At 37.0% G+C, this 14792-nt stretch overlaps 1 protein-coding gene across 15 annotated transcripts in view; it reads right to left on the minus strand.

Moving 5' to 3' along the window:
* Dock3 (dedicator of cytokinesis 3) overlaps window positions 1–14792 on the minus strand; it is a 351959-nt gene that overhangs the window by 154101 nt on the left and 183066 nt on the right. For all 15 annotated transcript variants that reach the window (XM_076575472.1, XM_076575468.1, XM_076575464.1 and 12 more), the window contains 2 exons: window positions 10471–10552; window positions 4566–4626 (listed from right to left, as the gene is read on the minus strand). In XM_076575472.1, coding sequence (XP_076431587.1) covers window positions 4566–4626; window positions 10471–10552 — 143 coding nt within the window. The remainder of the gene's footprint in view (window positions 1–4565; window positions 4627–10470; window positions 10553–14792) is intronic.

Genomic DNA, 14792 nt, shown 5'->3' on the forward strand with positions numbered 1-14792 from the left:
AAACAAACAAATAAAAAAGCTAGATTCTAATCCCAAAAAGTTCAGATGTATACTTCAAAAACCTATACTCCACAAAAGTGGAAAACCAGGAAGAAATGGACAATTTTCTGGATAAATACCACATACCAAAATTAAACCAAGACCAGATAAACCATTTAAATAGACCAATAACCCCTAAAGATATAGAAACAGTTATCAAAAGTCTCCCAACCAAAAAAAGCCCAGGACCAGATGGTTTCAGTGCAGAATTTACCAGACTTTCAAAGAAGAACTAATACCAATAGTCTTCAAAGTGTTTCACACAATAGAAACAGAAGGAACACTACCAAACTCTTTTTATGAGGCTACAATTACACTGATACCCAAACCACACAAAGATGCAACAAAGAAAGAGAACTACAGACCAATCTCCCTCATGAACATTGATGCAAAAATACTCAACAAAATATTGGCAAACCGAATCCAAGAATACATCAAAACAATTATCCATCACGACCAAGTAGGATTCATCCCAGGGATGCAAGGATGGTTCAACATATGAAAATCTGTCAATGTAATATACCATATAAACAAACTGAAAGAAAAAAAAAAACCACATGATCATCTCATTAGATGCTGAAAAAGCCTTTGACAAAATCCAACACCCCTTCATGATAAAGGTCTTAGAAAGATCAGGAATACAAGGAACATTCCTAAACATAATAAAGGCAATTTACAGCAAGCCAACAGCAAACACCAAATTAAACGGAGAGAAACTCAAAGTGATACCACTAAATTCAGGAAAAAGACAAGGCTGTCCACTCTCCCCACATTTATTCAATATAGTACTAGAAGTTCTAGCTAGAGCAATAAGACAACAAAAGGAGATCAAAGGGATACAAATTGGAAAGGAAGAAGTCAAACTTTCACTATTAGCAGATGGTATGATAGTATACATAAGTGACCTCAAAAACTCTACCAGGGAACTCCTACAGCTGATAAACTCATTCAGTAAAGTGGTAGGATACAAGATCAACTAAAAAAAATCAGTAGCCCTCCTATACACAAAAGATAAAAGGGCTGAGAAAGAAGTCAGAGAAACATCACCCTTTACAATAGCCACAAATAATATAAAATACCTGGGGATAACACTAACTAAACAAGTGAAGGACCTTTTTGATAAGAACTCTAAATCTCTAAGGAAAAAAATTGAAGAAGATATCAGAAAATGGAAGGATCTCCCATGCTCACGGATAGGTAGGATTAACATAGTAAAAATGGCAATCTTACCAAAAGCAATCTATAGATTCAATGCAATCCCCATCAAAATCCCAACACAATTCTTCACAGACTTGGAAAGAAAAATACGCAACTTCATATGGAAAAACAAAAGACCCAGGATAGCTAAAAGAATCCTATACGATAAAGCAACCTTTGGAGGCATTGCCATCCCTGACCTCAAACTCTACTACAGAGCTATAGTAATAAAAACAGCTTGGTACTGGTATAAAAACCGACATACGGACCAATGGAATCGAATTGAAGACCCTGACTTTAATCCATGTACATATGAACACCTGGTTTTTGACAAAGGAGCCAAAACTATACAATGGAAAAAAGAAAGTATCTTCAACAAATGGTGCTGGCATAACTGGATCTCAATATGTAAAAGATTACAAATAGATCCATATCTGTCACCATGCACAAAAATCAAGTCCAAGTGGATCAAAGACCTGAACATAAATCCAGTTACACTAAACTTAATAGGAAAGAAAGTAGGAAGTACTCTTGAACACATTGGCACCAGAGACCATTTCCTAAATATAACACCAACAGCACAGACCCTGAGCACAACAATTAATAAACAGGACCTCTCAAAATTGAGAAGCTTTTGCAGGGCAAAAGACACAGTCAATAAGACAAAAAGACAGCCAACAGAATGGGAAAAGATCTTCACCAACCCCACATCTGACAGAGGATTGATCTCCACAGTATATAAAGAACTCAAGAAACTAGACATCGAAATACTTAACAGTCCGATTAAAAAATGGGCTAAAGAGCTAAACAGAGAATTCACAAAACAAGAATCACAAATGGCTGAAAGACATTTAAAGAAATGCTCAACATCCTTAATCATCAGAGAAATGCAAATCAAAACGACTCTGAGATATCACCTTACACCTGTCAGAATGGCTACGATCAAAAACACCAATGACAGTCAATGTTGGAGAGGATGTAGAGCAAAGGGAACACTCCTCCACTGTTGGTGGGAATGCAAGCTTGTACAACCACTGTGGAAATCAGTATGGCGGTTTCTCAGAAAATTAGGAATCGAACTACCTCAAGACCCAGCCATCCCACTCTTGGGCATATACCCAAGGAATGCTGATTCATACCATAAAGATACATGCTCACCTATGTTCATAGCAGCACTATTTGTAATAGCCAGAACCTGGAAACAACCTAGATGCCTGTCAACGTAAGAATGGATGAAAAAAATGTGGTACATATACACAATGGAGTACTACTCAGCAGAGAAAAACAATGAAAGCATGAAATTTGCAGGCAAATGGATGGAACTAGAAAAAAATCATCCTGAGTGAGGTAACCCAAACCCAGAAAGACAGTCATGGTATGTACTCACTCATAAGTGGATTCTAGATATAAAATAAAGAACAATCAGACTACAACCCACAGAACCATGGAGGCTATATATATAGCATGGAGGTCCCTAGGACGACTGTGGCTTATAATAAATTTCAGTTTTACTCAATTACTGAGCAAAACTCAATGAAACATCTCACTATTACCATAAGAATACATACTCTATCAAGCTGATAATAGAAGAATAAATTAATTAATTTTAAACAATAAAGAATAAATAAAAATAAAAGAAAAATTTGAAATATTAAACAAACATTTTACTAAAGTTAAAAAAAGGGAGAACTAGGGACTCATCATTCCTCTCCATATTCTATTCTTTCCCTTGTTTTATATATTTTAAATTTTTTTATTGGTGGATTCTGCTGGAGTTTATTGGTGGATTCTGCTGGAAGATCCAATGCAGATAAGCACTGGAGGGCTCCTGTTGCAAATCACTCTCTGGAGCGATGGAAGGATCTTTCTACTAGCACGTGGAGGAGACCCGATCTAGTGTTGGTGTGGCCCCGGAGTTTGGTTTATGTCTTTCCCCAGGACAATGAGGTTCCTCTTTGGATTCCTGAGCACTGAATGTGCCCTGTGGCTGCTGCTGAAGCCCAACATGACAGAGACCTAATGGGTCTTCATGAAAAAATCTACCCTTCTGATGCCAATGGAGATTGAGAGCCCAATATGGCCAGCTTTGGCAAGCATTAATGTAAGTCTAGGAACTGTAGCCATGAGAATGGATTCTCCAGAAGAGCTGCCAGCTAAAGTCATGCTGGCATCAAGAAAAATGGGCCTTGGTGGTTTGTGTTCCTGGAGTTGTATCCATGCCAGTGGATGTCCACATAATCCAGAAGAGAATTTGACATTGCTGCTGCCGCTGTTGCTGTTATAACAATGGCACACACCACTGCTACTGTTTCTGGGATTACCATTTCATAATTGCTTACTACAGCTAGCACAGTGGAGATCCTGGCAACAAAAGTAGCTACCACAGTTAGTTAATCTTTCATTCTATTGGGCATGATAAATTTAATTCAGTAGTTATATACATCTTGATTGGCTTTGAAAATTATAAACTTATAAACTCAAGTTCCAGTTGCTTTTGGGATGCTATCTTACAAGGACTCCAACGTACAGTATGGCTCGTTAAGGAAGGGAATGGCTCAGTTGCCTTTAGCCTACTGGCTATGGGTGAGATAAGACCTCTGTTGGTCATTTCTGTATTGAACACACAGATTGCAAGCCCAGTGCCACTCTGAGATCTTTGGCAGCAATTAACCATGCAGCTCACACACGATTGAGCCAGTATGATAATGAGTATTCAGAGATGGGTAATACCTGGGGGGCACTCACCAACCTAAGACAGAGCACCTGTGTGGCCTGGGCAGGCGTTTCCATCACAGGTAAGGTGACCTGCTGATGTCCCACGCAACCCAAGTCAGAAGCTCATTTTTTAATAAAAGGGGGACCTGCAGGGTCCTGGCCCCTATTTTGGATAACGCCTTGCTTTCGGACCTTGACCTTGATATCCTCCCAATGCTAATTCCCTGCCAGGTTCCACCCTCCTGAATGCTTAAGGGAAGTTCCTTGTCTGTGTATCCTGAATAATGGGTGTTAACAGCTTAGATGCAAGAGTGTAAAACATCAGTAGCGAACTTCAGCCCTCCAGGGTTCTCCCATTGTGCTTTAAGCTTGTATTTAACCTCCTACCCCCTTCAAGAAATGACATTCGACATTTAAAATAATATATATATATATATATATATATAAAATTGAATGAATACTGCGAATGTAATCTATGAATACCACAAATGTGATTAATATCATGAGTGTAAGTAATGAATATCATGAGGGTAATTAAAAAAAAAAAGTTCAGATGTATACTTTTCCAAAGTTTGACCAGTGTTAATCATGAGAACAGGTAAGGCGGACAATACCTATTCGGATCACATGGGCAACTATGTATAAATCTCTCTTCATGTCTTTGCTGCTCAGATCCTAAGGAAAGAAAAAGAATAAACAAATCTAGGCAAATAATGCACAGAAAATGATAAATTTTATTTCATTCAACTTTCATTTGAACTTCATAATAGTTTCCTTTTAGTATATATTACAGGTGAGAGATGGGATTCATAGAACACAACATTTAATGAATACAATATTTATACAGAGGAGAGGCCCTATTATTGAAAATACTACTTATGTCACCAAACCATGAAAAATTGAGCTAGCGCTCAACTAGAAGTTTAACCCCTACTGACTAGCGTTCATGATGCTGGAAGGTACTCTACATACTACTGGAGGAAAAAAGTAATCACCAGTAAAAACCAGGTACAAAACCTATGACCTAAAACAGCAACCTGCCTGCAAGATATACTGGTATAATAGTGGCACAAATGTTAGGAGTAATCAACTACTTTCTGATTGGATTTAAGGTTCACTCTGTGATTCGATTTCACACCAGACCATTTGAGCGGTGACTCAAATGACCAGGAACCTGAGACTAGGTAAATCATGGGCCCTAGAGGAAAACCTACTATTATTCTGCTAAAAGAACACAGCAATACAATTATTCATAATGACATATTGCTATACTCATAGATCAGTGCCTTGCTCAACCCTCATCAGAGATGCTTCTTCTTGCAATAGATGGGAACTGACACAGAGACCCACAACTGGACAGTGTGCAAAGAATGAGATACTTTGGAGGATTCATTCTAAATGGGATACCTTTGTCAAGCCCTTCTCCTCAAGGCTCAGGGATCTATTCTAAAGAAAGGAGGAAAGATTGTAAAGGCCAGATGTGATAGACGACACCAAGGAAACAGTATCTTCAAAAACAACAGAACTGATGTACACACAAACTCACTCACAGAGACTGTGACAGCACCTATAAAACCTGCACAGGTTCAAACTATAAAAGACCCCAGAAGGGGAAATGGACACAAAGTTCCACTTCTAACTAAGAAGCTATTTACACCTGATACCTGCTAGGGAAGAGAAAAATCAGTATCCTTCAATGGAGTATCACTGGGTACACAAACACACTCCAGGGCAGGTCCCATGCCCAGGAGGAGCTGGCCAGCACAAAACAGACTCCATGTTTGTGTGCGTGTAGGGGGGAGTTTTGTTTCATTCTTTTTTGTCTTACTGTTTTGTTTTTTTTTTTAATTTTAATTTCCTTTTTTTTGAGAGAGAAAGAATATGAGTTGGGTGGATAGGAAGGTGGAAAGGATCTTGGGACTGACTATCTGGGAAAGAGAAAATATAATCAAAATTACACGAAAAATTTTATTAAAATAAAAACTGTTAAAATATATATAGTGAAAATTTGAATAACATGTTACTTTGAAATTTTATTTTATTGATAGTATTATTCTAGATCTCAATTAGATCACCTAATAAATCAAGTATCTACAAAAGTTTCACAATGAAAATCATATTGTCTTCACCCATAGTTATTCTGTCATCATGCAAAGACATTTTGGAATGCAAGAAATAAACATTCAGTGCAATAAAATGCAGCAAAATATTAAAATCTCATTAATGACTAATATGCTAAAAATTTATTCTGTACTAACTTTACATTCATCCCACTGTCCACAAGTCATTATTACACACTGGCCATATTTCCTGCAAATGAGATTAATTTGATCTTAGCAAAGCCTTGATAAAAGATTTGGGTCTAAATTTAAATATTTATTGTCATTATCTGTACCCAGTTATAAGACTGAAAATACTTTGTCTTTGTTTTTCAATTATTTATGGAAGGGAGCATGTGTGCTGTGGCATGCATATGAAGTCAGAAGACAACTTCCACAAATCAGTTTTCTCCACCATGTGGGAGCTAGAATTCAAACTCAGGTCATCAGGCTTGGCAGCAAGTACCTCTATCTACTGAGCCATCTTATTAGCCCTGAAAATAATTCTATTGGAAACTTCAAAGAGCTTCTTTTAAATAAACAAACCTAATCCCAAATCAGAAACTTTCCAACTAAAAATTACAAAATCTGTCTGAACATACTTATATTTAAAATCCATTTTAAAGTAACACATTTGCTATCTTTTTATTTAGAACATTTCACCAGGAATAGTAAAACTTCCACATATAGTTCATATTTTCTTTCTTTCCTTCTTTCTTTCTTTCTTCCTTTCTTTCTTTCTTTCTTTCTTTCTTTCTTTCTTTCTTTCTTTCTTTCTTTCTTTCTTTCTTTCTTTTTTCTTTCTTTCTTTCTCTCTCTCTTCCTTCCTTCCTTCCTCCCTTCCTCTATCTATCTATCTATCTATCTATCTATCTATCTATCTATCTATCTATCTATCTATCTATGTATCTATCTATGTATCTATCTATGTATCTATCTATGTATCTATGTATCTATCTATCTATCTATCTATCTATCTATCTATCTATCTATCTATCTATCTATCTATGTATCTATGTATCTATCTATGTATCTATGTATCTATGTATCTATCTATCTATCTATCTATCTATCTATCTATCTATCTATCTATCTATCTATCTATCTATCATCTATTCGGGTTCAGATTTTTTCATCAGGCTATCCATTTGCATGTTGTTTCCAGCCATTACTGTGATTTAGTGATGCCTGACGGTGTGACCTTTGTCTTTCATGAGACAAATTTTCCTGTCTAGGAAAGAGCCCCTCAGCTCCATTTCCTGTCCATCTTTCATCTTTTGCTTGGTTTCACATGCTTGTCTCTTTTAATAAGGAAGGAAAAAAGAGTGGCTTTGACTTTGGGTTAGCTTATAATGCAGAGTCACCATGTCTTGATTTATAGCCTTTTATTGGACTAGAATTAAGGTGAAGCAAGCAAGTAACCTAAGGTACAAAATGTACAGAGGCTCTCACTCTTGGGATCCTGTGTGTTGCTTATCTTAGTCTAGTTCCTACTCTGTCCTGCTGAATAACTCTGAACAACAACAGAACCAGGGAGACATTAAAAGATAATACAGAAAGGTGAAATTGTAGTTTTGAATTCTAAATGGTTACAATTTATTGCCAAGTTCTTAAAAAAAATAGTAACAATGAAATAAGTCACAAAAATTTATTATGTGACATAATTAGTATTTCTGGTATCACAAAGATAAACTTTTACATGAAAGTTATCTTTTAATATTGAAGGGATGTGCTGAACTCCATTTTGCAAATTTCTCTAATTTAAAAATAGAATTTTAGGGGCTAGAGATGGCTCAGTGGTTAAGAGAATTTGCTGTTCTTGCAGAGAACAGAGTTCAGTTCCCAGCACCTACAGGGTGGCTTACAACATATGGAACTCCAGTTCTAGGGGATCTAATGCCTTCTTCTGGTCTCCACAGGTACCAGGCTTGCACATGGTGCGTATATGTATGTGTGCAAAATGTTCAAACATATAAAATAAATCTAAAAAAGTATAATAAAAATAAAAATGGAATTTTAAATGATATTTTCAAGGTAACATTGCAATAAGATATACAATGGCTGGGTGGTGGTGGCACACACCTTTAATCCCAGCACTTGGGAGGCAAAGGAAGGTAGATCTCTGTGAGTTTTAGGCCAGCCTGGTCAACAGAGTGAGTTAAAAGATAGCCAAAACTGTTACACAGAGAAACCTTGTCTTGGAAAGCCAAGAAAAAAAATATACAATAAATAACAGAAATTAGAAACAAAATATTTTCATGTATTTTATACTCATTCTTAGGTTAAAATTTACATATTCCTGAAGTATACAGAAGGTGTGACACATTTTCAAATGATACAGTTTCATCTACATAGCCTAAATTAGTGTTAACCCATACTTCACAACGTCTAACATCATTGTCACCAGTGCTCCAGTGGGCAGACACATATCCAAGAGTATATTAGGTAGCACAAATTGGACTCAATTTTTTCTTAATGAGGACACAAATTTGGGAGAGAATGGAATGGGTATGAATATGGAGGAGATCAGGGAGGGGATGAATATGATAAAAACCAACATGTATGGAATTCTCAAGGAATTAACAAAAATATTATTTAAAACTTTGCAAATACTCCTCCAATAATACTGGGAAACTTTAAAAAATCCAGGGCTGTACTACAAAGGAAACTATACAGTCGTATACTTAACAGCTCTGTGCCTTCCCACTATGGAAGAAGAGGAGCACATCATGAGTATTATGCACATTTTTTTATTTATACAGGTGATACTACAGCTTTGGCTTTTGGGCTCATATAAATAATTAAAGCGCTAAATAAAAATCTTGACTTACTGTAATTGCATTCAAACATCTTCATAATTAAGCTACTTTTTCAAGAGACAAAGGGCAGGCATTCATATCTAAGAATTCAACAACAGCTTACTTATACACTTAGCTCTTGCAAATCTAAATAACAGTCATCAACAATTTCTCTTGTTTTGCCAGAAAATACAAGGGAATCAAGATCCAGAAAAGCCTCTTTTTAACTGAGACATTCTCTTTCTGTTCTAGAAATGAAGTCTCAAAGAGACCTCAGTTAGGTACTCTCACTTCAAAAGTTCTCAGTTAACATAATCTCATTCCCTGTAATCTAGATTCATTCTTTCCTCTGTTGGATGCTGAATAGATGTATCGTTCTTTCCAGATTAGCCATTTTTATTTAATTCCCTCAATAATTGTCATGGGTTTGCTCTCCCTGTTCTTTCTTCTTACATTATCTCCTGAGGTTTCAATGATGAACTCAGACATGGACAAAATATTATTTGAGCTTAGATAGATTTGAAAATCCTTCTGTACAGCTGGAGCATTTTTTTCCTATATGGAACATTTTTAGTGAAGCTATTCCTGGGAAAGCAGGTTCTTATTTTGTAGCACCATCACTTGACATTTTGAAAGATTAAGTTGTAATAAATGATCTGAAATCAGGTGAAGAAATATAATTAGCTTTCTAATAAAGTCACATATTAGATCTTCAGATAAATACCATTTGCATCAAGTCAGTTTTAAGATATCTCTCCACCTACTAGTCATAGGCTACATGTAATGCCAAGAACACTGTAAAACTATTACACCTTCCTAAGCTAATGAGGATTTTTGCTTTGTTCTGTTTTGGTTTTCCTAACATCTTGCTAATCCTCCAGCCTCTTCTCCCTAAATAGCTAGTTGTAACAGACATAAGCAAACTATGCCTAGCTAATGAATTCAATATATCTTAATTATCACTGAAATGGGACAAAGAATCCACAAGTGTCCAAGTGCTTTAAATTGTGACACACTCTTCTCCTCCTCCTCCTCCTCCTCCTCCTCCTCCTCCTTCTTCTTCTTCTTCTGACACACTCTTCTTCTTCTTCAATAAATTAATTCAAATAAATAAAGTTGGATAATTTTTACTTAGTAAAAATAAATAAAGTTGATTTGGAAATCACAAAGACAGTGTAGTATGATGAGATTTAGTTTTCAATAAGCAGGTTTGCCAAGCCTTCGGAGATGATGGCTTCATGAGTGGAGACCATGAGCAATAACACAGTTATCTGGGAAAATGTAAAGTACAAACCCCTCCGTTTGGTATCTGAAAGAGGACTGGTTAGCTTACACGAACTTTCTAAAATGCTCCTAAACTGTAGATCTGGTGGATGACTTGGACATCAGAGATTTCAGATGAAAGAGCTTATAAAATCTACATTAGTAACAGGTACTTGATTTTTTAAAAGAAAATTTCAATTAAAAATCATTGTTAACTGAAGGTCTCTAAAAATATTTAATTAAAATTTAATGGAAACATAAGTCAATCCCTATTCTCACAAGTGGAGGTGGGAGACAATATCCACAAGCAGGCCCTTGGTTAGAGTCAACACATAAAGAGAAAGAGAATTTGCACATACTGTAAAAAGGGCACACATTCGTTCTATCTTCTCTGGGTTCCTTGGCCCACCATTCTTGTTCAGTCTCACCAGAAACCGTTCACTGAAAGGAAAGAGAGGGAAGAATGTAAAGAACTACATATTCTAGAACAAATTAAAAAGGCATGTACAGAAAAATCCCTAAATGCTTATCAAACAGCTTATTGTGATAGGCAAGGATAAAACCATGTGCATTGGCAAACACTTTATTTTTATTTGTTGTGCCAAGGAATTTGCAATGGATATTCTAAATCTTCTCACATATGTTGTTGTTTATTTATTGGTTGTGGTTGTATATCTAGTCTCTCTCAAGTTGTGAGCTCCTTGAGAGTATCAATGAACTTATACTGCTCCATAAGTTCTCCTTAAAGAAGCTTGAGTCCAATTCTATACCTATCATAGAAGATATATTCCTTGATGATGCGAGCAAATCACTGTAAAAGCATATATCATACTACAGCTAAAGGAAGCTAGATTATCCAGTTTATAGCTTCCTATATTTAACTCTGGAGAATTATTTTAGCACTTTCACTATTATATACTGTTTTTTAAACTTTACCTAAGTCTTTATAAGTATTTTTCTTCTTGATGCAATGAGAGTTTGAGACAGTAAATATTTTATTCTCAATTCACATAGATCATTTCTGTAGAAAATTATGGAATAAAACACATCAGAAACAGTATTTACAACATTTGGAAAAATATTCCCTTGCTCTCTAATCTTCCCATTCCAGCTCAAAATCTCCTTCCTGCCCTTTTCCCCCGAGGCTCCTGACCAACTATAACAGCAACACTAAGCCATGGTAAAAACAAAAACAAAAACAAAAACTATGTGATTATAAAGTAAATGTACTTTCTTTATGTGCCCAGTTATACTCATTAAATGTATGTGATATTAGAAAAAGAATGGAATGAAAGTATTACACTTAGAATAATAAGATAACCCTACCAAATTTGATTAGCTTTTCATATATCTATTTGTTCACCAAGTAAATAGTTATACATTTCTGTGATGTTCTATGTGCTAAACATGGGATACAAATGTGAATAAGACCTATACAAGATAATTTTCTTTCACTAAGCTTTTATTCCTGGTAGATAGTGAAATGTGCATAACCAAATCTCAAAAGATTTAGGTCAGGTATAAAGTTGAAACTCTTTATCTGAGAGAGTAAATGAGAATAAGAAAGGAATTCATAAGAATGAGAAGAGGCTTTGGTCAGAATCTTAAAGATGCTGAGATTTAAGAAATAGGCAAAAGAAAAACTAACAACATAGATACATATGGACAAACATCAACACAGAAGAAAAATAAGGACAACAGGATGCTATTTCAGTCAAAGCTGTAGAGAATCACTTTAGCTAAGGACCAATGTTAGAACAGTGTGATGACAGCCAAGCACTGGGTTAAGCTCCAGGAGTCAAGTTGAAGAGAAGGAGGAGTGATTATATGAGCAAAGGAGGTCAAGATCATGATGGGGAAACCCACAGAAACCGTTAACCTCAGTTCATGGGAGCTCAGGAACTCCAGACCAACAGCTGGGGAGCCTGCATGGGACCAACCTAGGCCCTCTGCATGTGGGTGATAGTTGTGTAGCTTGGTCTGTTTGTGGCCCCTCGCAGTGGGACCAGGATCTGTCCCTGGCACATAAGCTGGCATTTTGAAACCTATTCCCTATGTTGGGATGCCTCATTCAGCCTTGATGCAGTGGGGAGGAGCTTGGTCCTGCCTCAACTTAGTGCGCCATGCTTTGTTGACTCCCATGGGAGTTTAAAGGTGATTATAGGCAAAACAGTCAAATTTATTCATGAGATTTAAACAGCAACAGGTCATTCTTTCTCTTAAACAACAAGTGAAAAACTCACTAATTTACTATTCGATGTCTTTCAAGAGGAAAGAGATAACTAGTATTCTTTTCCTTTTTTGTTTTGTTGCAATAGGATCTTGTTAGCATTTCTGGATGGGTTGTAACTTGCTATGTAAATTGTGTTGATGTCCTCCTGCCTCTTACAGGTGCACACCACTATGTCCCTCCCCAGTTTTTCCTCTTTAGCAAACTATATTACAAGAAAACTCTACATGTAGTTGTCTTCATAATGGTGAACTATGGACAGACACTATTTGAAATTATACTAATTTCATATTATAAAATCAGTCTTACAAATTAATTCCATAATTTGAATCTATGACAAGTCTAACGTATCTTAATTTTAAGATCACTTGCTTTTATGAACATTATTACTTCCTGGGTGGCCCTGCATTTCATATACTTCATTGCTGGCAATTCAAGCATCCCTACAGCAAATGCTTGGTGAATGAAGTGCACAGACGCAGAGCAAAATCTCTCATCCTAAAGGGCAATCTTTCTTAAAGACTAAGTTTCAGAAATAGATTTAGATTCCTCAAAAAAAAATCAGTTGAATTCTCCCAACTCTTTCAATTTAGTTTTTTTTTTTTTTTTTTTTTTTTGGTTTTTCGAGACAGGGTTTCTTTGTGTAGCTTTGCGCCTTTCCTGGGACTCACTTGGTAGCCCAGGCTGGCCTCGAACTCACAGCGATCCGCCTGGCTCTGCCTCCCGAGTGCTGGGATTAAAGGCGTGCGCCACCACCGCCCGGCTTCAATTTAGTTTTTATGCTCCTCATCTGGTCCTCCCTGGAGATGGATGCCTGCCACTTAGCTATCTCTCTCACGGTAACTGGCCAGGTGCTTGAAAACTGGCAAGTAGCCCCAAGGATATACTATATTGTATATCCTAACAGATTAGGAACTCTCTAACACTCCCTCATAGATTCATTTTCTAATTTAGATCACTTAGCTTTATTGTTCAAGTTCCTTAAGTTTTCCTGCTTCATGTTAAAGTAGAGAAAGGAAACATGCCCTAGGGGTTTGTTTCATAAAAGCTAATCAGAGTCCAGTGCCATAGTTTCCAGATTTATTTTTAGTTTCTGCTTTCCTCTCCTCTTCAACAAATCTTACTGTTCACCAACACAGGAAAAATTAAAGAACACTTTGGTGGGATTAGAACATTTTTTGTAACTACTAACACAAAGGCCTTTCTACAGTTTTCCCTGCCCCTGCCTTTTTAATTTTTCTCAACAAATCTGCATTGACTTTCATCATGTTTTTAGAGTTTGGGATCCACATATCTTTTTCCAGAGTTTATCTGGGTGAATCTGCCTGACTCTCTCCTCCACATAACTCTCCTGAACTGGCCAGACCTAGCCTGTGGTCAACATGCAGTATGCTGACTTTGCAGGCCACTGCTGCCTGCACAGGAACGTAACCTCTAGGAGCCCACCAGGACCCACCCTACCTACCACTGACCCACAGGTCCCTGCTTCACTACACCCAATCTCTCCATCCACCCAGATTTCCCATTTCCTTCTCTAAGGTCTAGTCTAGTCTAGTCTACTGAGTCTTTCTGACCCTCCCCTGCACACACCCTCCATGACCAGCCAGATCTAGTTTGAGCCCCCCATCTCCCATGTCCAATGCCTAGGCCTAGTCTTTCCATTCCTACCTGCACAATAACCAATTTCTAGGCTTCCTCTGGGACCCGACTCTGCCTACCTCCCAACCCACAGGTCATGCCAACTCTACAACCTCCCACACCATACCCACTCTCTTTGCCCAGCTAGGTCTACACCCACACTCCAGGGTTGGACCAGGAGGCACATCCCATATACCACCTCTGTTCCTTCTGTCCGTCTGACTTATTCATCCCACCCAAGCTATTTCCTACCTTTAGGCCCAGCCTGCCTGTACATATTCTTTTCTGCCCCAAACTGCCCTGTATACATCATACTTAGAACAAAGGAAGTCCACATGCTCAGATATCATTGCAAATATGTGAACAATATGAAAGATCAAACCACTATCTTCTCTCCAAAACCACTAGTCCTGTAGAAATGTTTGCCAGTTCACTCCCAAATTCCTTCTATGAAGCCAGTATCACTAATACCCAAACCAGGTAAAGACATAGCAACCAAAAAAGAAAACTACAGACCAGTATTTCTGATGAACTTGCAATACTTGCAAACAGAACACAGACATATAAAAAAGATTATCCACCATGGTCAAGTTTGCTTTATCCCTGAAATACAAGGATGCCTCACTAGATCCAAGTCAATAAATATAATAAACCACATAAACAGACTTAAAGACAAAATCATATGATCATCTCAATGGAGGCAGAAAAGCCTTTGACAAAATCAAATATGCCTTCATGATAAAAATCATAGAGAATATACATCTAAAGGAAACATATTTCAACATAATAAATGCTATATACCCACAGCCAACT

The sequence above is a fragment of the Peromyscus maniculatus genome, chromosome 7 (assembly GCF_049852395.1).
Source record: "Peromyscus maniculatus bairdii isolate BWxNUB_F1_BW_parent chromosome 7, HU_Pman_BW_mat_3.1, whole genome shotgun sequence".
Taxonomy (NCBI): domain Eukaryota; kingdom Metazoa; phylum Chordata; class Mammalia; order Rodentia; family Cricetidae; genus Peromyscus; species Peromyscus maniculatus.